Below are 25,420 nucleotides of genomic sequence, written 5' to 3' on the forward strand. Positions count from 1 at the left end.
CAAGTTATTATAATTTAATATTTTATGGTATAGAGGAAAGGCACCGAATTTGAGACAGGCGCCTAATTTGAGACACTTTCGTATATTTATGTTAGATAGGGTGACATCTAGTGAAAATATTGAAAACTGATCATTCTTTACAGTAGTGGTAAGATCTGCTTTTAGTTGGCGCTTAGAAGTGACCGTTGTTGTTTTGTCGACGTTAATTTGATTTACACATTACACAAAGTTTTTTCGGAATTTATAAAGACTTACAATACATCAAGGTAAGATGATTACATTTACTCCAATAGTTTAATATTAGTTAATACATTTTATGCAAATTAAACGCTAATTGTGTGGCACACATAACCAACAAAAATGCGTTTTATTTTTAACGGAAAAATCCTAATTTGAGACACCTGTAGGTTCCAAATTTGAGAGTGTCTCAAATTAGGACATTTTTATGTATTTTTTTTTTGTTTGTAGATGCCGTCAAAAAATAAAAAATGGAACGCAAATGATATGATACAGTAAATACAGTAAGAAATAGAGAGACGGACTATTTGAAGGCCTCAAAAGTTTTTGGAGTACCAAAAGGCACCTTAGAACGATATGTGAAATCAGACAAGACTCCAGAAGAACTCGTCGGGATATCAATCGACCTCGATATTCTTCCTTTGGAATTAGAAAATGAGTTGGTTGCGTACGCCCTAACTATGGAGCAACGTTATTTCGGGCTAAGAACGCGTGATATAAAACGACTGGCATTTCAACTTGACATACGAAACTCAGTACCACATCCATTTAGCGAAGTCAAAAAATCAGCCGGAAAGAAATGGTTGAGACTCTTTCTGAAAAGGCATCCGACGCTTTCATTGCGTACTCCTCAGAGAATGTCATCTGCTCGAGTAAAATCGTTTACTCCTGAAAATGTATCCAAGTTCTTTGACCTGTATGAACCAGAATATCTAAGCTTACTAACCCTGCACAACATATATTCAATGTAGACGAAACAGGTATTACAATTGTTCAGCACAAACATAGCAAAGTCATTTCTATGAGAGGGAAGAAGCAGGTTTCTTCACTTACTTCAGCAGAAAGGGGCAAGCTGATTACTATTATTACATGTATGAATGCTGCAGGAGTTTTCGTACCACCATTATTAATCTTCCCTAGAAAAAATATGAAAACAGAGTTGATGCTATTAGCTCCCACTGGAGCAGTCGCAGAATGCCAAGTGTCAGGTTGGGTACAGGCCGATATTTTCACTAGATAGCTTCAACACTTCATAAAATTCAGTAAACCTTCAGCTGCAGGCCCTGTTCTTCTCGTCTTTGATGGTCACTATTCTCATTAGTACGAGAAACGTTGCTCTAATAGATTTGGCCAAACAGAATCATGTGACGATTATTTGCCTCCCACCACATTCTACGCATAAGATGCAACCGTTGGATGTTGCTTTTATTGCACCGCTGAAAACTTACTACGCAAAAGAAATAGAAAACTGGCTTAGAGAAAATCAGTTGAGTGTTGTGTCGCCTCATGCCGTTGCCAGTATTTTTTGTAAAGCGTATAACAAAGCTATTTCTCACCATATTTTTAGGGACTTTGAATTTGGAATTCAAGAGCACTTGCAAACACAAAACGAAAGGGACGAACAAATAATAAAACCAAACCATGAACAACCACATCATCCAATGCGAGAACATAGAACTCCTAGTCCACCACTACCTCATCAACAACTTGTTTCTCCGAAAGACATCTGTCCGATCCCTACATACAAGAGATACACCACTAAAAAACCACATGCCAGATCAGGAAAGGCTTCAGTAATTACTCTAACACCCTACAAAGAAGAATTAGAGCAAAGTTTGCAGAAGAAAAAAGCAAAAAAACTAGTACCCCAGCTAAACTTGAATTGTGTATTAGCTCCAGAAAAAAACAGTTCAACAAAAAGTGTTAGATCAGAAAAAAAAGCAACGCCCGAGGAAGAAATAGCAGTACATGAAGACGTAGGTCAACCTGCTACATCTAAAGGCAAAACATCAAGAAGGAAACGGAAAGTTTCTTCGAGTTCAAGCTCAGATAGCAGCGAAGACTTTCCATTAGCTGACTCATCGTCCGACGAAAGTAGAGAAATCGACGCGGAATGTCTATTTTGCACCGGCAAATTTTCCGACGATAGATATGGCGAACGATGGACAAAGTGTTACCAATGTGGCAGGTGGGCACATGAAGACTGTGGAGAAATAAAGTCCAGCACATTTATTTGCCTTTTCTGCGAAGGAAAGGTCTTTTTTGAATAGTATCTCTAATTTTGGGGTACCTGTCTCAAGTTTGGATTCCTGGCTATCCCAAATTAGGCCACCTTTTATTTTTAATATTAAACGTCGCAAAAAAAATTAAATGTATTTTTTTGCAAAAAGATATGTCTTATTCGCTTTATTTTTTTTTGTTGTGTTCTAGAAACATTAAATTTAAGTTTTCGAAATGTTTTAAAAACTTTTGAATATTCTGTTTTATATTTGTTTTTCAAAAAAAGTTTCATGAAGACTGTGGAGAAATAAAGTCCAGCACATTTATTTGCCTTTTCTGCGAAGGAAACGTCTTTTTTGAATAGTATCTCTAATTTTGGGGTACCTGTCTCAAGTTTGGATTCCTGGCTATCCCAAATTAGGCCACCTTTTATTTTTAATATTAAACATCGCAAAAAAAATTAAATGTATTTTTTTGCAAAAAGATATGTCTTATTCGCTTTATTTTTTTTTGTTGTGTTCTAGAAACATTAAATTTAAGTTTTTGAAATGTTTTAAAAACTTTTGAATATTCTGTTTTATATTTGTTTTTCAAAAAAAGTTTCTCAAATTTGGTGCCTTTCCTCTACCTAGTAAGCTCGGAAATCGGCTAGAAAATTTACACCGAATATAACAAAATTCAGTTCGGCAACATTGTGTGAAAATACCAAGTCTTATTGGATATCAACAGACACATAATTTAGTCCAGGCAAATTAATATAATTTTACAAAGAAAAATGAGATGTTTTAACCAAATAATGTCTCAAATATAATCTGCAAAATAATTTTGAATACGTTTCCGCTAATAACTTTTTTTGTCCTTAAAAGTAGAAAAAAAAAGTTTAATTTCTCTTGCTTAAAATCTATCGTCTCATTATAACTACTGTACTAATAATTAACTATTTTCAATGGAAATAAGCCCCAATTTTACCAAAAAAATGATTTTATTAACGTTTCGACGCCCAAGTCGGGTGTCGTTGTCAAAATACAAAATAATACTAAATTAAACAAAATTGTTGTTGCTTAGCAAAAAATTCTTCTAATAATTTATTTAATCTGACTCATTTATATCGGCAATTCATACATGTATTATACATTTTAAAGTAGAAGACTTTAAAATGGTATTGCCAATATTGATGAATTGCGTTCCTGGGACGATTTTACTAAAAGATAGTTCATTCGATTACATGAAATCAACCCAACTCAAGAATATCCGCCACAAAAAATCATAGCATGTGATCTGTCTTTAAAAAGACAACTAAATGCAACGGTGACAGTAAAATTCTCGCTCTAGAGATTCCATAGTAAATCACGAGGGAAAACCAGGAAAAAACTTCGTGATACTATCCCGACATCGCATCGTAAGTATTTGGGCTTACATTTAGTTTATTCTCAAATCTAATACCAAATTCTGACTTTAATATATATAATATGCTATTTTAAATTATAAATAATATTAATAATACATAGATATTAATAATACATAATTAATAATATTAATAATACATATATAACTGTACTAATATGCAGGTGTTTACTGTGAGTTTTAAAATGACTAATTTACAATGATTAATAAGATGTTAAAATACCGGCATGTGCTTAACTGTAAAGCATCTACTCGAATTTCTTAAACATTTATACCAAACATTGATACTGCCACTTTTTAGCCCATTCTGACCGATTTCCGTTTCCACTATAATCGTTTTAAAATTATCTTTTAACTACTTAATGTACACATTAATTTTGAGTGTATTGTAAAAAATGATCAATTGTTTTGAAGTTATACTTCTTTAGGCGCGTTGGGAGTAAATTTATATGTGCGCGAAATCATCAAAATCTTAGTCCCCGGCGCAGCTTAAACGTTATACGTCCTCTGATTGGGTAATTACAATGACCTGTCAACAATTGTTCAATATGTCGGTTATTTTATTAATACGTCAATGGTTATGGGTAAGCAAATTGTACAGTTGAGTCCGCGAGTCTTTACCCGTGCGTCATCATTTAAAGCATACGAAATAAGTCGGAAATCTATTTCACGCAACAACAAGTGACAGAAAGTGGCTACTTTTCCGATTACGGGTTTATTATAAAATTTGACGTTATCAAATATATAGAATGTCAAATGTAAGTTTTGCTTCAAAATTTTTGTGCAGAATTACAGCTACATTTGAAGTAGCTTAATAAATTTTTTTATTATTATTGAGTAATAAATAAAAAACTATTTACAAAAAAATTCAATAACATATTTTATTTTTATTTTATTCACTTTTACGGAAAACTAAACACAATAATTTCTTTATTGTGTGAATGACGTTAGCTTTGTATGTTTTAAATAATATTAATTGCCAAAATATAATTAATTACCTTAAAATTCCATAGCCCAATATAAAATTAGTGGTGAAAACAAACTGTTTGTGTAATATAAAGAAACTTCAAAACGCAAAAATTCGACAAAAATAGCAAAAAATTCAACTGACTGACAGCCACAAAAGTAAACAAAGCAGAAACCTCAAACAAATTGTGCTTAAAATATGAAAACATACCGAATCGTCTTTTTTTGTACCTATCTCTTTTCAATGCACTGAGTCTAGATGGTTCATAAAAATAACATGTGTTGTTACTTAATAACAAACGGAAGCTGGTTGGTCATGAGTTTCATGCGTGGAAGAGAATGATGCTAGATAAAAAGTATGTGTTTTATCTCGCCAGGTATTAATGACGCACGGGTAAAGACTCGCGGACTCAACTGTATGTAGTATATTAGTTTTTATTGTTGTGAGGACAGACACAAAAAGCAAGTTTATAATTCTAGTGACTTTTTAAATAGTTTTTAAAAGCAACAGGTACGTAATTTTAAATGTTTCAGTATTGTAATAAAATATTAGGACCTACATACCTATTTGGAAAATGTAGGTACAAAAATTTGATTACCAATACAATCTCTACCAATCTTCATATCTAATAAATCCCTTTTTTAGTCTATATTTTGTTGTATTTTAATATTTTAATTCCGCAAGAATCAAACTTATTTAATTAAACTAACAGAATAAGCAACTGTCAAAAAAGTTTAAAACGTTTAGTTGCTATATCTTCCCACATCATTCAAATGTCTGGCTAGCTAAGTTCTGCGTGCGGTGAGTTCAAAATCTAACAACTTTATAGACACAGGTTCAACTCCCAATGCAAATTTTTATTTTTTTAATTTATTTTTATACATTTTATGATTGTAAGTATATTATTTATTATATTTTTTTTTCAGAAAATACATATTTAGTTAAAATTTTTGTCAACAATTATTGTTCAGAAATCATTTGTTTGTTTCATTTTTCAATGTGTTTGCGTGTATTTTATTCTGTTATTTTTTAATTTTTGGTATTGTTTTAATAAAAATTGTTGGAAAGTAGTTAGTATTAAAATTAGTTTAATATTTAAATAAAATATAAATAAACTGTTTAAAGTATATTGATTTCGTTGAAATCATATAATAGAAGTATAACTTCTTATGTGCGTTCAAAGTACACACACATTCTTTTTTTATTTCATAAATCGATTAAATGTGATTAAATGTAAATAATTAAAAAAAATGATTTTAAGGGACACAAGGAATGTATATTTCATCACAAAAGCCTATTAAAAATGTACAATTTTTTAGTATTTTTAATTTATGCCTGGTTGCACCAACAGATCTTAAGTTCCAGATTAGCTAAGCTCTACTTATAAATAGGGCCTCCTTGAGTATCACTTACGTTGCACCATAATTTTAGAGTCTTACCTTATTATCAATTATATCTATTATTATAATATGGTATTCTTATTGTAATATATTATAACTATATTATATTAATGTTGTTCTGAAGCTATTTCCTTGTGGCATTTTTATGATTAATTATTTATATGGGAAATAAGCCACAATTAAAATGAAAAAAAAATAATTTTATTAACGTTTCGACGCCCAAATCGGGTGCCGTTGTCAAAATACAAAATATTACTAAAATAAACTAAAGTGTTGTTGCTAAGCAAAAAAAATTCTTCTAATAATTTATTTAATCTCACTCATTTATATTGGCAATTCAGACATATATTATACATTTTAAAGTGGAAGACTTTAAAATGATATTGCCAATATTTATGAGTTGCGTTCCTGGGACGACTTACTGAAAGATAGTTCATTCGATTACATGAAATTAACCCCAACTCAAGAATATCCGTCATAAAAAATTATAGCATGTGATATGTCTTTAAAAAGACAACCAAATGCAACGACAGTAAAATTCTCGCGTTAGAGACTTCATAGTAAATCACAAGGGAAAACCAGGAAAAACCTGTGATACTATCCCGACATCGTAAGTATTTGGTCTTACATTAATTTACTCTCAAAAAATAATACCAAATTCTGACTTGTAACATGTTTAAATTATAAATAATATTAATAATACTAGATATATAAGTAATACTAAAATATAAAATATGTACTAGCTCGATATTATTGACTTACTAATCTTGGTATTTTCTTTCTATTGACTTCCTCTTTCAGTATGGGTAACCACATCCTACTGCATTCTACCGAGGAATTTGCGACACAATTGGTTTCATTTAGCATAATTAGAGCCGCTTCTTTGATTTTTCTCTTTTTACTATCTGATTCTTTCAGGACTATACTTGAATCTCTCCACTGAACTCTATGTTCATTATCCCATGCGTGTTGACATATTTGAGATCTCTCAAATTCTCTATTTTTAATATAAGATTGATGTTCATTTATTCTAACGTCTAATGGTCTTGATGTCTCACCTAAATAAAATTGTTCGCATTCACAAGGTATTTTATAAATGCAATTCTTTGTTCTTTCTTGATCATTGTTAGGTTTAGTTTTAGATAGAATAGATCTCAATGTGTTTGTTGTTTTGAATGTTGTTGAAATGTTGAATTTATTTCCTATTGTTTTAAGTTTCTCGGATAGTCCTTTTATATATGGTATTGATATTTTCCTCGTATTATTTCTGGTGAATGTTGTAGGATCCCGTTCTAAGTTGTTCTGTTCCATTCGATCCAATCTTGACAATTCCTTATTTATAAACGATAAAGGATAATCATTTTTTAATAAAACAGATGTTAACAATTGTTTTTTTGCTAAAAAGGAATTTTCGTTAGAACAAGTAATTTTGGCTCTATCATATAAGGATTTAATGATTCCCTTTTTAACGTTGTTATTAATTTAATCAACGTTATTATTAATTTAATATTTTAATCAACGTTAAAAAGGGAATCATTAAATCCTTATATGATAGAGCCAAAATTACTTGTTCTAACGAAAATTCCTTTTTAGCAGAAAAACAATTGTTAACATCTGTTTTATTAAAAAATGATTATCCTTTATCGTTTATAAATAAGGAATTGTCAAGATTGGATCGAATGGAACAGAACAACTTAGAACGGGATCCTACAACATTCACCAGAAATAATACGAGGAAAATATCAATACCATATATAAAAGGACTATCCGAGAAACTTAAAACAATAGGAAATAAATTCAACATTTCAACAACATTCAAAACAACAAACACATTGAGATCTATTCTATCTAAAACTAAACCTAACAATGATCAAGAAAGAACAAAGAATTGCATTTATAAAATACCTTGTGAATGCGAACAATTTTATTTAGGTGAGACATCAAGACCATTAGACGTTAGAATAAATGAACATCAATCTTATATTAAAAATAGAGAATTTGAGAGATCTCAAATATGTCAACACGCATGGGATAATGAACATAGAGTTCAGTGGAGAGATTCAAGTATAGTCCTGAAAGAATCAGATAGTAAAAAGAGAAAAATCAAAGAAGCGGCTCTAATTATGCTAAATGAAACCAATTGTGTCGCAAATTCCTCGGTAGAATGCAGTAGGATGTGGTTACCCATACTGAAAGAGGAAGTCAATAGAAAGAAAATACCAAGATTAGTAAGTCAATAATATCGAGCTAGTACATATTTTATATTTTAGTATTACTTATATATCTAGTATTATTAATATTATTTATAATTTAAACATGTTACAAGTCAGAATTTGGTATTATTTTTTGAGAGTAAATTAATGTAAGACCAAATACTTACGATGTCGGGATAGTATCACAGGTTTTTCCTGGTTTTCCCTTGTGATTTACTATGAAGTCTCTAACGCGAGAATTTTACTGTCGTTGCATTTGGTTGTCTTTTTAAAGACATATCACATGCTATAATTTTTTATGACGGATATTCTTGAGTTGGGGTTAATTTCATGTAATCGAATGAACTATCTTTCAGTAAGTCGTCCCAGGAACGCAACTCATAAATATTGGCAATATCATTTTAAAGTCTTCCACTTTAAAATGTATAATATATGTCTGAATTGCCAATATAAATGAGTGAGATTAAATAAATTATTAGAAGAATTTTTTTGCTTAGCAACAACACTTTAGTTTATTTTAGTAATATTTTGTATTTTGACAACGGCACCCGATTTGGGCGTCGAAACGTTAATAAAATTATTTTTTTTCATTTTAATTGTGGCTTATTTCCCATATAAATAATTAATTATATTATATTAATTCTTATGATATTCTCGACTTAAGCTTAAGCTCTGTTGGTGCAACCGGGCATTAAGTGAATGAAATATCTATATAAAAGTTTTATTTTAAAAGTTTAATCCCGTGTGGTAAATCATAAAACAAGGTACAGCACATAGCCCTACATTACAATTTCTGCAGTAATACCTTGTTTCCTTCCCTATTCTCTTTCGGTAAACTATGTAAACTGCAAACACTGCAAATATATCACAAAAAACATCTACCTGAAAGAAACGAAAATAAACTACATTACAGTTACGGTTAAAAATAGCATAATAAATTCGTTATGAACCAAAAACCGTCATAAAGTGTTTCTTTATTTGTATTCATGTATACATGTATTCATTTTTTTTGGAATCCTGAGAAAACTAATCCTAAGTATTTTTGAAAATTTTTAACGCAGAATGAAAGACTACTTTATTACCAAGGGCCGAAAGTCCCTTAAAATAAATAAAAAGTTTCGTTTGAATGAAATATTTGCAATTAAAAATCACACTAAATTTTCTCTTCTATTTTCACCCCTGCAACTTATTAAAATAAACATTATAGAAGTTTTCAGGGACTTTCGGCCCTCAGTAATAATGTAATCTTTCATTCTGAGTTTAAATTTTTTTAAAATATTTATTAATTTTCTCAAGATTCGAAAAAAATGAATAAATTTAAAACACATTTTGCTCCGTTCCCCTTAAGTTGTTAATATGAGTGAATATATAGCTCACCTACGGATTTAGCGTGGGCTACGCCAGGATTATGTACTTTTTCCTCTGTTGAGTGTATATAAAAGTCAGAGAAAAAGTATAATATGTATGGAATTATTATTTGTATCTATTTTATAGGCTACTAGCGCAAGAAAATATGTGGATACAAACGGTGATAACTTTATTCTAAATGATTATATCTTTACACATACTTACTTACTTAACCTCCAGATTTGACCTGAATCAATTCAACTATTCTAATGCTAGTAATTGTTATTCATGCTGTTTTCATTATTTTAGTTCCAAACCACAATTCGTCTTCTCGAACTGGTTTTGAGGAAAAGGGTATCATCAATCCTTCGATAGTAATGAAAATTAGTACAAAAGAAATAAATAAACATATTAAAACCATCGAAAGACAAAGCGAAATCGCTGAATTCTTGGGAAAATGTGAAGAATTGGGAAGGAAACCTTTGCAGATTTTTGTAGAAATGGAGAAACCGATGGAAGGTAATAAATAGATTTTTTATTATAATTTAAAAGAAAAAAATGAAAAACTTAATAGTACTGAACCGTTCAAGAATTCTGTTAGTTCTCACTGGTTTATCTATTTTTTAGTACACTTTCTATAATGGATTACAATTATGATAATAGCCACATTCTGTCAATGAATTTCAATTCTGGAAAATATTTAATATATTTATTTACTTCTAATGATGAATCGGTTAAAGAAACAAATATTAAACTTACAGTCTATTTATTTAGACCTTGGTCGTTCGGTTTCGAACAATAAATATTGCACTAAAGGTTACTTAAATGCTAAAAATTACAAATTGTAACCTAAAGCAGGGGTCACCAATTAGCAGACCGCGGTCCGCATCCGGACCGTGTGTGGTATTATAATATCACCCTGTACAAAATATGTTTAAAACTCATTCAAAGTCATTAATCCATGTAGTATCTGTTCTTGTATCAATAACCGCAAGTAACATTGAATTGTCATGTTTTGTTATTATTTAAATGTGTATATAAACATTAACTCGGTGGAGAAAGATTGTTGTACTCAGTTAGTAATTATTGTTGTAGTAGGTCGTTACTGTTAAATGTAAACATATTGTTATGGTTAGTCGTTGATGGAGGTGATTGTAAATATAATGTATTTGAACCAAACAATAGAGTTTTAATTAATTGGGACCAGAAGACATTAACATCACACTATTTAATACACGTGGGCTAGTTTTGTGCGGACCGTCAATAAATTCAGAATATACCTAGTGTTTGGCAATTTTTAAAATGTTTGGCCATGAAATTGTGTACTACGTTTGGCTCAACTTATGTGTGCCAAGCCGCTTTATCAAGAATGAACTTTATTAAAAATCGGTAGAGATCTCACTTAACAGATGAATATCTCAACTCCCTAATGAGACTCAGTTGCACTAAACTCACTCCCAAGACAGGTTGTACATAAAAGATGTCATTTTTCTCTCTGATAATTTAATTTTGTAAAGAGTTTCCTTATTGTTATACTTACTGATCATTGATTTTGAAATTAAGTAAACTGTTATATAAAATTGTCATGGGCATTTTTTATATTCATTTCCTTTGTACTATATGTTAAGTAGGAGTACTTTTCAGATGTGCATTTAATTAAAATAATTTTCAGATTTAATAAGTTTGCAACAAACACATTGCATTGAAACTAATGTAGAAAAGATAACATGTTAATTAGCATTTTGTACTATGATTATTTATTTTAAATTCTTCATTTTCATTTCTACAAATTTGAAGATGTCTAAAAACTTCATTAGCATTCAAAATATAAATTCCTAACGTTTAAAATATTCTCAGTAATAATTTTTTCAAAGTAAACTGATAATAACACCAAAACAATGAATTTATATTTTATTTATTGTACCAGGAAAACTTACAGGAAAATATACAGTAACCAAAAAACAATCAGTTATTATTAGTTTTCCTTTCCATATTAACCTATGTGTGAGGCCACTTTCGTATGAAAAATGTTTCTGACTCGATTTGTTTGCGGATTCCTGTTCAAAAATGTCCCCTTTAAACAAATCAGAAGGGCGAAACATTTTTTTAAGCAAATTCAAAATTACTTTTTTTTCCTCGAAAAATGTATTTTTAGGTTTCGTGGGTAATTGTAAACAAAAAAGGTATCTTGTCATATTTCTGAAAAGTTGATAGTTTTCGAGTTATAAGTGATTTAAAATCTGAAAAAATGCAAAAATATGCATTTGCGATGCTTGAAAACTCATAAGTTTTAATAAAGTGACAGATATTTTTTGAAGTGAAAACTTCTTTAGGGACGTTGTGCGATTTTTGGACAGGGGAAAAAGTATTGAATTCGCGACCGTCATCTCTTCGGCGAAATAAATTGTATACGTATCTATATTATGTGTATGTATACATAAATTGTATAAAAGTATTTAAATTTAAAATAAATGTAAAACCTATTTTTGGATGAGGAAAAATGATTTATTTCTCGAACTTCATCGCGACCGTCATCTCTTCGGCGAAATAAATTGTATACGTATCTATATTATGTGTATGTATACATAAATTGTATAAAAGTATTTAAATTTAAAATAAATGTAAAACCTATTTTTGGATGAGGAAAAAGGATTTATTTCGCGACCGTCATCTCGACCGTCATCTCTTCGGCGAAATAAATTTTTTACGTATATTTATTATGTGTAATGTATATATAAATTTTGTAGGAGTAAATCGCTTTGACGAAATAAATTTTTGAAGAGAAAACTTCTGTAAAAACGTTGTGCCCTTTTTAAATGGCGAAAAAGTATTAAATTAGCGACCGTCATCCCGACCGTCATTGCTTCGACGAAATAAATTTTTGAAGTGAAAACTTCTTTAGAGACGTTTTGCTCTTTTTCGATGGGGAAAAAGTATTAAATTAGCGACCGTCATTGCTTCAACGAAATAAATTTTTGAAATGAAATCCTCTGTAGGGACGTTATGCTCTTTTTAGATGGAGAAGAAGTATTGAATTAGTGACCGTCATCGCGACCGTCATTACATCGACGAAATAATGTTTTGAAGTGAAAACTTTCTTAGGGACGTTTGCCCTTTTTAAATGGGGAAAAGTGTTTTTGAGTTTGCGACCGTCATCACTTTGCCGAACTAAATTTCGTACGTATAGGTATAATATATTATGTGTATATACATGATACTAGAAATAGCCAGATAGTATCTTCCCGTAGCCCAAATACGTCCGAGTTCGCGCATGATGAAGTAACTGAAGACCAATTTGAATTTGAATTATTGTTAAAGTTAAATGGGATTTGTATGCATTCTGTCATTAAATTATTCAATTAGCAAAATAATAGTAAACGACTTTTTTGTGTTATTTGTTTATAAAAGACATCTCACTTTTACAAAGATAAAATATAAAATACACTTATCTTACAACCGCGAACGAGTCCAACTAATCGGACGTTACGAACCATTACGAACGTGCCGGTCTCCAGTTGCGTCACGACTCCCCCTCCCTTCAGAATGCGCAATATATTATCTTCTTATTTATAGTATCAGGTGTATTTATACATAAGTAGCATAGAACGTATGAAACGCATATATAACGGTATAGCACTTCTTTTTGGATGGGGAAAAAGCATTCGGCTCGTAATTTATATACTCTAAGAAGTTTTCACTTCTATTGGCACTCCCAAGAGTGCTTTAAATTTTTTTGTTTAAGATGACCCAAAAATGCTGAAAACATATTTTCGGGGGCAAGAAAGGTGATGTTTTGAATTTGTTAAAAAAAATGTTATACAATTACTGCCCAAAAATTTCGCCCGGTACAGAAACCGAATCAGAACAGCCAGACACAGGCAGCATAAATCCGGACCCCGGAAGTGTCATAGGTTTTCGAAACGGACCCCCATGGAAACTAATTGGTGACCCCTGACCTAAAGCCCTAATTTATGCTAGGCTGTTGTCTGAGGGTCATCAACTATTATTATTCTAACAAAGGTCCTGATAAACTGAAATTTACGTAAAATCCTCATTTTACAAATCTTTTCTTTGCACTCCTAACTGCAGACACAAAATGTATAAACAACTTTAAAGAAAATAAATTAAAAATAAAGCATTTTGTTAACGACTCAGTAAGACTACTCATATATAGAATACTTACGATATTATTCAACGAGCATGTAATAAAGGATGTTACTCACGATGATGAAGTTTTCGACACGAGCCGAAGGCGAATGTCGTAATTCATCAGAGTGAGTAATAGCCATTACATGCGAGTAGAATACTATACTTTTTCTGCAACGGTTGTTATTTTAATTAGTAAAAAAATATAATTATCAACTACTCGAGATTAAAAATACAATTTACAAAAATAAATTTTGTTTGCCAATAGTACACGGCTGAATAATTGTTTGCCTACTATTAGCAAATGCTGTCTTGTGTATTGTAAAAAATACAACAAGAAATAGTCAATTAAAGTTATATTCGTTTCCGAAAAATTATAAGCACAAAGTTGTACCTACTGCCAATGTGATAAATAGGGAATGGCTATTATCGGTGGACGTATTTTATAAAGTTATAATGTACATTTGTTTTTCTTTATATAATATAATAATATAACTATATATAATATGTTATAATGTAATTAACACAATATAACTTTATAAAATTAAACACAATATAAATTATAAATTCCAATAAACATAGCAAATACGCTAATGTCACTGTCAGTAAAAATCATAAACGTCAAAATTCATAGTAAACAAGGTATAAAAGTAAAAAATATACTGACCCATTGTTGTAATTAAAAATCCTATAAATTTTTTCGAAGTTAATAATTAATGATATAAATTACAATAATTATTGTAATAAATAAGTAATTTTATTTGCAGTTTATATACGACTAATATTAAAAGTGGCATGCACCACTTGCACCTAACTTCAGCCCGTTAGTTTGAAGTTTGAGTTTCTACCCGTCAGATATGAACTATTACTCACGGGTAAAGTAATGGGTGTTATTATCTATAAAAAAATAGTGAATAATGAGCATGTTATTAAACGGTCTTAGAAAAATATATATATATTCATAATATGTATACACTTTCGTATTATTTTTATAGATAATTCGAGTACAACTACTGACGAAAAACCAAAAATACCTACTTTATTTGGATCTACACAAGATAAAATATATTTGGCTGTTTTGGCAATAGTAATCGGGAAAGAAGTTCAAGATGGATTTAACATAGCTCTGAGGTAGGTAACTGTTTTTGTAAATCTGTTTGTGCCCAAACAGGCTCCACAACTCTAGGTGAGTCTTGGCCGCGTTTACTGTTCTTTTCCAGTTACCCGTCTTGTGCAGCTATTCCCCATTTTTGTACTCCCATTTTGCGTAGATCGGTTGATACTGTATTCTTTCATCTTTTTCTTGGGCAACCAACTGCTAGGACTCTGGGACTTGCTCGAGATCTTCCAATTCTCTGGGAATCACTGTGCTCCAACCATCGCATTCGTGTGGTCCAGAAGCCACACAATACAAGGGAGGCGTTGTTTAGCATTCACAGATTCTTATACAGAGATATCGGGATGTGAATGTTGATGTATACGCCTGCTTTGTTGACTATAAGAAGGCATTCGACACTGTTCAACACGATAAGTTAATGTGTATACAAAAAGAGATAGGACTGGATGGACGAGACATTCGGATAAGAGTCAATTTATACTGGAATCAAGCGGCTGACATCAGAATTAACAACCAGATATCTGAAGAAATTCCTATTCTCTACTCTAAGGAGTTAGACAAGGTTGCAGGCTCTCCTCGCTTCTGTTTAATTTGTATGCAGAAAAGATCTTCAGAGAAGCAGTAGAAGACAGAAGAGAGGGTATAATTGCCAATGGAATAGTAATCGACAATCTGAGATACGCTGATGACACAGTTGTGCTAACAACGAACAGGGATGAAAACCCAGTGGATGATCATCAGCGAAAACAAAAATATAGTTAATAACTTGGCAGATATTATAATAAATGGAGATATGGTGCAGAGAGTACAAGCATACAAGTATTTAATCTGCTGGGTGAATGAAAAATGGGATTTATCACAGGAAACCAAATGCAGAATAGAGCAAGCGAGAACGTCATTTAGGAAAATCCAAAAGGTACTAACCAATAGAGAGCTATAAATTACGCTAAGAATACGCTTATTACGCTGCTATGTGTTCAGCATTTTGTTCTATGGAATGGAAGCATGTACCCTCACGGAAACAATGTGCAAGAGGATTGAGGCTTTTAAAATGTGGGCTTACCGCAGAATATTGAGGATATCGTGGATAAATAGAGTAACAAAGCAAGCGGTAATGCAGAGGCTAAACAGAGAAAGAGAAGTACTGAATATCATAAAAAGAAGAAAAGTAGAGTACTTTGCCCACGTGATGAGAAATCCGAAATATGAAATGCTGCATGCAATTACCCAAGCAAAGATAGAGGGAAAGAACGGCTTTTTACCACAGCAGCTACCGGCTATACTGTTTCTCTTTGTCTTTAAAAGTGTGAAACAAAGCTAACTATCTCTACTATAGTGTCAAACCGACATTGTTCTTTAGAAGGTTATGTAAGATTTTTGTTTATAGGTGAACTTGGTTAAAAATAAACTGTATTATGATACTGTCTGCACACTAAATTCTGATACCTTAGTTTCTCGATTTGATTTTAATTGAATTGTATTAAAACAATAATAATATCTACATTTCGTCTTCCCACATTATAATTCGAAAACAATATTTTGACATTATATTTAACCTCCAATATTAGGACAGACGTCATTTACAATTTTCAATCTCACCAAATGTAATAATGACGTAATATAAACTCTCACTAGTTCTAGCAATGAAATGCTCGCTGTAATAAGAATGGCATGTCAAAAAATCTGATTATTCCCTATATATTTTTTCAAATTTAGGATATTGCAATATACAGTCGGAAAATGAAAGAATAGGGCTTTTCATCGATTGTCATATGTTTCGAGCTTCTGTCATGTGTCACATAATATTAATATATCTACGTCATACGTCTTTAGTTTCTATAATTGGTATATGCCAATAACGTATGACGTAGATAAATTAATATTATGTGACACATGACAGAAGCTCGAAACAAATGACTGTGAATGAAAAGCCCTATACCCATGAACGATCATATCAATCACATATTATTAAGATAATTAATAATCTATCTCTCTCGTTTGTTATTTATAGAAAAAAAAACAGCAAATACAAAATATGTGATTGTATGTGATTGATATGATCGTTCATGGGTATAGGGCTTTTCATCGATTGCCATTTGTTTCGAGCTTCTGTCATGTGTCACATAATATTAATATATCTACGTCATACGTCTTTGGTGTGTATCATTGTTATATCAATAACGTATGACGTAGATATATTAATATTATGTGACACATGACAGAAGTTCGAAACAAATGACTGTGAATGAAAAGCCCTATAGGGCCCTATAGGGCTTTTATTTGTTTCGAGCTTCTGTCATATGTCGTATAATCCGTTGTATATTAATATTATACACAGATTATACAACACATGACAGAAGCTCGAAACTAATGACAATAGCCCTATATAGGGCTTTTCATTCACAGTCATTTGTTTCGAGCTTCTGTCATAATGTCATATAATCCGTGTATATTAATATTATACACAGATTATACAACATATGACATAAGCTCGAAACAAATGACAATCGATGAAAAGCCCTATTCTTTCATTTTTCCGACTGTAGTCGAAGCAATAAAGCACTGAACCTCTGAAAAAAAGGACAAGACGGATCTTAATAATTCTTTTTGCATTCGATTCGTGAATGCGCCAGGAAACTTTGTGAACCGGAGCAATGATATAATATTGAAAAACTGCATACAAAAAATGCATTCTTAAAGTGCATCTCAAACAGACAATAAAAAATATTCAGAACTCCTCAATTGTCGACGGAAATGAGTTCAATTTTATTACTCGGGGGCTTTTGGGGTCGCTGAAAACGGATATAACGTCAAAAGTGATCTCCGGAGTACCTGGTGCCCAGGGTACCTACTGTATACCTCGTCTTATGAAGATTTCGGAAAATTCATTAAAAATTAGTCAAAAATCATTACTCGGGGGGTTTTTGGGGCCGCTAACGACGAACATGACATCGGAAGTGATTTTTGGGAGTACCTGGTGCCCAGGGTACCTACTGTTTACCTCTCTTGAGGAGTTTTCGGCAAGAAATTTATAAAAGAATTAGTGGAAAATAATTATTCGGGGGTTTTGGGGTCGCTAACGACGAATATGACATCGGAAGCGATCTCCGGAATGCCTGGTGCCCAGGGTACCTACCTCTTAGGGAGTTTTTGGCAAATTCATTAAAAAAATAGCCAAAAATAATTACTCGGGGGTTTTGGGGTCGCTGACGACGAATATGACATCGGAAGCGATCTCCGGAATGCCTGGTGCCCAGGGTACCTACCTCTTAGGGAATTTTCGGAAAATTCATTAAAAAATTAGTCAAAATTCATTATTCAGGGGTTTTTGGGGTCTTTGACGACAAATATGACATCGGAAGTGATCTCCGGTGTACCTTGTGCCCAGGGTACCTACTGTTTATCTCGTGACTAATGATTTTTGATTAATTTTTTAATTAATTTGCCGAAAACTCCAGAAAACGAGGTAAACAGTAGGTACCCTGGGTACCAGGTACCAGGTAGATCACTTCCGATGTCATATTCACCGTCAGCGACCCAAAAACCCCCCGAGTAATGATTTTTGGCTAATTTTTTAATGAATTTGCCGAAAACTCTATAAGAAGTGGGTACCCTGGGCACCAGGTATTCCGGAGATCGCTTCCGATGTCATATTCGTCGTTAGCGATCCCAAAAACCGCCGAATAATTATTTTTGACTAATTTTTTAATACATTTTTTGCCGAAAACTCCACAAGATAGGTAAACAGTAGGTACCCTGGGCACCATATACTCCCAGAAATCACTTCCGATGTCATATTCGTCGTTAGCGGCCCCAAAAACCACCGAGTAATGATTTTTGACTAATTTTTGATGAATTTGCCTAAAACTTCACAAGACGAGGTAAACAGTAGGTACCCTGGGCACCAGGTACTCCGGAGATCACTTTTGACGTCATATTCGTTTTCAACGACCCCAAAAACCTCACGAGTAAGAAAATTGAACTCATTTCCGCGGATAATTGATGAGTTCTGAATTTTTTTTATTGTCTGTTTGAGATACACTTTAAGAATGCATTGTTTGTATAGAGTTTTTCAATATTATATCATGGCTCTGGTTCACAAAGTTTCCTAGCGCATTCACGAATCGAATGCAAAAAGAATTATTAAGATCCGTCGTGTCCTTTTTATTTCGGAGGTAAGGCCGATTTTAGTGCTTTATTGCTTTGTCTAATAACGGGAAAATTACGTGCAACCCTTATTGTTTGACTTTTCCTTTAAATTTTACATAACATTAATTTATTGTGAACCTATTTCTTTTTAGGATAATTCAGGATTTCTCTCTAAAGCATGTTAAAATCTTCTGTGAAGCTGGAAAACAAATGGCCAAAGACGAGAGATACAGCGGTATTGCCGAGCTAGTGAATTGTATTAAACAGAGTTGTACCAATGACGAAGCTGTTACTGATATGTGCGACGAAATGCTCACCCTTGCCGTAGCTACATTTACCAAAGCAAACGTTTCCGGAACCAAAGTTGAGGATCTGATTAAATTAATAGATAATAAGACTACAAAGGTTTGTATATTCTGGTCAGATCAAATCCCATTGATTTATAAAAATATTGTTCGTCCATTCTAACTTTTCCCATGCGTCACGATTCATTTTCAAATAAATTAAGTCAAAACATAAAGTGAAACGAACGTCGATGTGTATATACATTTTGTATACTGTATAACACACATCGGCGTACGTTTCACTTTATGTTTTGATTTAATTTGTTTGAAAATGAATCGTGCCCAATGGGCAAAGATAAAACGGAACTACTATAGCTTAATTCTTGATGTTCTTGCTACTGATGAGTAATCTGGTTCAAATTCACTCTCCTCCTTAATTTGAAAACCTGTGACTACTATTCTGGCTTTTTTAGTTGCATCATCCTTTGTTCTAAAACTTCATTTTGTTTGAATAGCTTTTTTATGTTTAGTTTATTCTACTTCTGTCCATATATTTAGTATTTCTTGTGAGTATTCGCGGTGTGCAAGTACTTGGAAGGGATACGCGAAACGATCGTGCGCGAATAGCGGAGAAAAATTGCAACTTTCTTAAATAATTCATATTGTCAATTGAAATTGTCAAATTGACGTACATTTCATACCTATTGTCATTTAAGAAGAAAAATTATATATTGGTCCACAATATTGATATGATATGCAATTATTATATAAAGGTAAATTTAATTAATTGTATTTTGCTTGCAGTACTGCATTTTAATAACTAATTTTATTTACTACATACAATTGTTTACGTTGTAATAACTAACCTAAATCTTATTTTTTTCTTCTTATTATTTTTTTGTGGACTATGGCCTTGACAATTATTCAGTGACCAGGACTATGTGATTGGCCAATATAATTAAAAGTGCTAAAAATGTTGCCGAGCTATGAAACCAGTTGTCGCTTTTCCGAACTTGCACGGTCCTAATACGAATGCGGAAAGTACAACACCGTCAATCAATTGGATATTTGGCGGCGAGATTATCTCTTCAGTTCGAAGTTTGAACTAAACATGGTACAGTACATAAAACTAATCTCGAGATATTCTGAAGTAGGTATTTATAAAAACAAATTTCGTCATTATCTAGTTCTTTAAACAATGTATGGTACCGTACGTATAGTACGTATTTTTTATTAAGAAATGTCCTTCGTACCCCCAACTTTTTCTTTAGGTTTGTTGCTTGCCTGCTCCTCTTCGTTCAACATTAATGCAATTATTGCTATTTTTGCATAATTTGCTCATCGCTTAACTTTTTGTTGTAATTGAATGACGTGACAAACCTTGGTGAACGTTACTGTACCACTGCACGACGCGACGCACGTATAGGGTTTTTCATCGATTGTCATTTGTTTCGAGCTGCTGTCATATCGTCGGTTTACTGCCAAAACCAGATAAGTTACATTTTGTTAGTTTTGTGAAAATCAAGTTTAAAAGTTTAAGCCTACAGTAAAACAACTACATGAAAGAAAACATTTAATAACCGATAAAATAACATATGTTGTGGTACTGTGAAGATAATTAACGCCAAAAATCAGAAAAAAAAAAATAGGAAATGTTAAAGAATTTAAAAAAATGCAAAAAAAATCTGTACTTAACCTATTTTGCCTGAACTGATTGGCGTAATTTGAAACTTGTCTTAAAGTATCTTTAACTTAAATGTCAACTTCAGGATCACTATCTTCAAGTGCTGGTTCAGGAATATTGTCTTGAACATCGTCGGAGGATGGTAAATTATAATAATATGAGTGAAATTCATCTGGAATCACACCCGATTTGCCTATACCCAAGGATTCCTGGTTTAGCTTTTTGGTATCGAAAACACTTAATTTTTAACCAGTTTACCTTTTCGTTTTTCATGTCTCTCGTTTTATTTTTAATAAGCTTAGAAAGGCATTCTAAGTCAAGAAAATCTTTATATTTGAGTTCCTGCACAACAAACGATTTCTTTTTTGATGATGTTGTTCTGGCCATGCGAAATATTGTTAGCCAATCATGCATTGTATACACAGGAACATACTTCTGGGCTCGTTCAATGGCACTGTGCATACTGTCCACTTCCATGTAGCTGTGTCCACATTCCAAAAACTTTTGCTCTATAATCATCAAGTTGGGATTTTTTTGAACCAAATATAGTAACAAAGCGCTAACATTTTGGTTCCTGTTTTGTCCACTGCAAGTGTCGGAAAACACTGATAATATAAGTAAAGAGGCAGGTGCCAATTTCTAAGCTACCCCTTTTCCCATGAAGCTCTGTCCAGCTATAACAAAACGCATTATTTGGCGGTGCTAGCTCATACACTGTCAAATTATAAGTGCAAATTTTTCGACTGTAGTACATTGGACTCACGTCGCTACTCGGTATTTGCAGCACACATTGCAATTCAAATGTAGCACATACAAAATTGGACGTTTTCATTGCTTTCTTCAAGTGTAACACAATTGTTTTCAAGCACCGATATGCAGACAAAGTACACTAATATTTAAGGTTATGTTTACAATGTTTACAGAGTCCTCTGCGATGAAATAACATTGCAGCAAAAACAAGATAAGTGTCGTTTTAATTTAGTTTGGCGGTGCAAGTTTTCGTCAGATAATTCACGTAAAAAAGTTAAATGACACTTATCTGGTTTTGCACACTTGGGCATGATAAAGTAACGATAACATAAACTACAAAAACAAGATTACTGCACTTATCTGTTTTATACGCATAGCCATTCTATAAAAATCTACTACACTTAAACAGCAAAAATAAGTTAAATGGCATCTAACCGGTTTTTCTAGAAGAATTAATTTTCTTTTTGCATATGAAATTTGTACTTTTCGTTAAATGTGCACTTAACTTGTTTCGGTTGTACAGTTTTGACCAAAATGAATAATTGCCAAAACATAATACATAATACATAATTCACCTCTTTTCCTTTGTCCGACACTTATGTGTTTTGAGCATGTGAGTTGTTGAGTTATGTGAATGAGCGAAAGTTTTAACGTAACGTTGCCGGTCCGTGACGGGACGTTGACGTTCCGTAAAATGCGAATCGACCTTTACAGTATCGTCTGCAAAACGTAAGTTATTCAAAATTTCTCCATTGACAGATATACTTTCTATTGAATCTGAGAGCGCTTCTTGAAATACCGCTTCACTGTAAGCATTGAAGAGTAGTGGAGACAGCACCCAACCCTGACGGACTCCTCTCTGTATTTTGATATTTTGGGTGTTATGATGTCAACTCTTACCTGGGCAGTTTGATTTCAATATAGATTAGATATAATTTTCATATCACGACTGTCAATATTTTTGCTCTTTAATATATCTACAAGCTATTTGGATTGAACCTTATCAAATGCCTTTTCAAAGTCTACAAAACATAAGTACATATCCTGATTCATATCCGTGCATCTCTGGGCCAGCACATTTAAGCCGAACAAAGCATCTCTTGTGCTCATACCATTTCTAAAGCCAAATTGTGTGTCACTAATTTCATATTCAAGAGTTTTAACAATTCTGCTGTGTATTATTTTCAAAAATGTTTTAAGTGTGTGTGTTTTAAGTGTGTGTCATTAAAGCTATTGTTATGTTATATGAGTAGGTTGTTGCCCATGACTTTTTGGAAATTGCTACAAAGGTCGATTGCAGCCATTGTCTGGGGATTGTGGCCACCTGGTCAAATCAATATTTTAATAAAGTATTTTTATCTTTCAGATTTCTGCCTATATCGAAGTTAAACAACTTAAAACGGCATATTTTCTTGCTGTCAAGTATAAACGCATGTCGGATATACGAAGAATTCTCAGACAAGCAGAACTTTTGAACCAACCAAGTATTAAAGCTCTTTGCCAAAAGGTTTTGCAAAGTCATCCTCATACGCCGATACATTTTACCAAAGAATAAGCTTTATTTATTTACTTTTGCGTAATATTATTTATATAATTTTCTAGAATAATAAACGTATTTTTATAAACTGTTACAGACTGAAAAATTTATAATTTTGTGTATATTGTAATATAAATTAATACGAAAATTTTGTTTTTATTTATTTCCTATGAAAAAAGTTTAAAAAGCTTTGAAAATTCTAAAAATAAAGTCGATTTATTTCTATTGCCAACAAAATCCATTTATTTCGATTGAGGAAAGAAAACTTTCTGTCTATACCTCGTTTTTAAACTAGGAGGAGTAATTCAAATTTAACGCGCCGTAATCCGTCTAAAAAGCCGTAAACCGAAAATAGAATTCTATTTGGCGTGCTCTCACCCTAGGGCCCAGAGCACGCCAAATAGAATTCTACTTTGCTGACGTCACAAAATAGAATTTCATAATGGGAGAATCGACGGTTGCTAGGCAACGTGACTTCACTAAATAGTAGTGACGTCACGTTGCCTAGCAACCGTCGATTCTCCCATTATGAATTTCTATTTTGTGACGTCATCAAAATAGAATAGGGAACTTGCACACTTTTTTATTACATAATAATGTTCAGTTTTGTATTAAAATGAGATTTCCAAAAGTTCACGCTTAAAAAACCCATAATAACTTAGAAGTACAAATTAAGCCTTATTTATCTTAAAATCGTTCAAACGACCCGTGACGTCACAGAGTTTAACTATGTGGTTCAGTTTATGGTTATATTTACGTATATTCTTCTTCTTTAGTTTATCACCTACTTGGATATTTAGCCAGATCGTCGTCTGGGAATAAAGACAAAATATTTGATATTTATCCTATTTTATTGTAATAAAATATACCAGTTTGTTGAGATTGCAGTTTGATACAGTTTTTGAAGAAAAGGAAAGCAGGTTTACTATTGAAAATAAAACCATTTTGTAAGAGTACAAACTTTCTATGAATATCTCAAACGATCAAAAACATTTGTAACGTCACATAACTGTATTTTCTACTGACGTTTATAATGTCTAATTTAAAATTATATATACAATTGGTGTAGAATGTAAACATACAACCCCGTGACGTCACGACGCGTTTTGAGGTGGCTGGTATAAGTTGAATTTTTAGTGGTCTTTAGGGGCCAAACGAAAGACAAACAAAACTTTTTTTTATTTTTATACAGGTTCTAAATTATGTTCTGTTGTGATTTATACCATTTTTTTCGAATTTAAAATTTTATACAAGTTCCCTATTCTATTTGACGTGCTCTGGGCCCTGGGGTGAGAGCACGCCAATAGAATTCTATTTTGCTGACGTCACAAAATCGAATTAATGGGAGAATCGGCGGTTGCTAGGCAACGTGACGTCACTAAAATAGAAGTCTATTTGGCGTGCTCTCACCGTCTCACCCCCTCACCCAGGGGCGGGAGCCAGAGACATGTAAAGAAGATAGACTTGGCTAGGGATATGCCACTCAATGCATCGAGGTGTATAGCCGACATAGGATTGAGTGGTCTAGCCATCTTTGTCAGTCACATGTCAAAAGTCGCTTGGTTAAAAGAGATAGATAGACCACCGATCGACTGTTTACATGCTGTTCCCGCGTTACGCTTTTTTGGTGAGTATGCAGAGTCTAGGCTTAATATGTTAATGGCGGGAACAAGCCAAATAGAATTCTATTTTAATGACGTCACGTTGCCTATCAACCGTCGATTCTCCCATTATGAAATTCGATTTTGTGACGTCAGCAAAATAGAATTCTATTTGTTGTTCTGAAGCTATTTCCTTGTGGCATTTTTATGATTAATTATTTAGATGGGAAATAAGCCACAATTAAATTGAAAAAATAATTTTATTAACGTTTCGAAGCCCAAATCTGGTTTCGTTGTCAAAATACAAAATACTATAATACAAATTACTAGTATTTTGTATTTTGACAACGAAACCCGATTTGGGCTTCGAAACGTTAATAAAATTATCTTTTCAATTTAATTGTGGCTAATCCCATCTAAATAGAGTTAAAAACACACAAAAATGCTAGGTCTGGAAATTAACACAGAAAAAACAAAAATAATTACTCAGACGAGAAGAAATATAGTCCCAGAAAACATTATACATGAAGATGACATTGAAACAGTTGAAAAGTTTACATACCTGGGAGTAGAAATATATGCC

General features: G+C 32.4%; 2 protein-coding genes across 2 annotated transcripts in view; both read left to right on the forward strand.

Annotated features, from left to right (window-relative positions):
- Positions 1-23,384, forward strand: part of LOC126885868 (zinc finger FYVE domain-containing protein 26 homolog) — a 95,941-nt gene extending 72,557 nt beyond the window's left edge. The window contains exons 11-14 of the mRNA XM_050652640.1: positions 9,879-10,088; positions 14,711-14,846; positions 19,134-19,386; positions 23,066-23,384. Of these exons, the coding sequence (XP_050508597.1) occupies positions 9,879-10,088; positions 14,711-14,846; positions 19,134-19,386; positions 23,066-23,254 (788 nt within the window). The 3' untranslated portion in view covers positions 23,255-23,384. The remainder of the gene's footprint in view (positions 1-9,878; positions 10,089-14,710; positions 14,847-19,133; positions 19,387-23,065) is intronic.
- Positions 19-3,631, forward strand: LOC126885873 (uncharacterized). The gene has a single exon (XM_050652665.1). It carries the CDS (start codon positions 1,320-1,322, stop codon positions 2,286-2,288), a length of 969 nt encoding a protein of 322 aa, XP_050508622.1. The 5' UTR covers positions 19-1,319; the 3' UTR covers positions 2,289-3,631.
- Positions 23,385-25,420: the final 2,036 nt, after the last annotated feature.

This window comes from Diabrotica virgifera, chromosome 6 (assembly GCF_917563875.1).
Source record: "Diabrotica virgifera virgifera chromosome 6, PGI_DIABVI_V3a".
Taxonomy (NCBI): domain Eukaryota; kingdom Metazoa; phylum Arthropoda; class Insecta; order Coleoptera; family Chrysomelidae; genus Diabrotica; species Diabrotica virgifera.

Coding starts and splice junctions, on each gene's coding strand:
- LOC126885873 (XM_050652665.1), top strand. CDS start 1,320: ATGGTCACTATTCTCATTAGTACGAGAAACGTTGCTCTAATAGATTTG.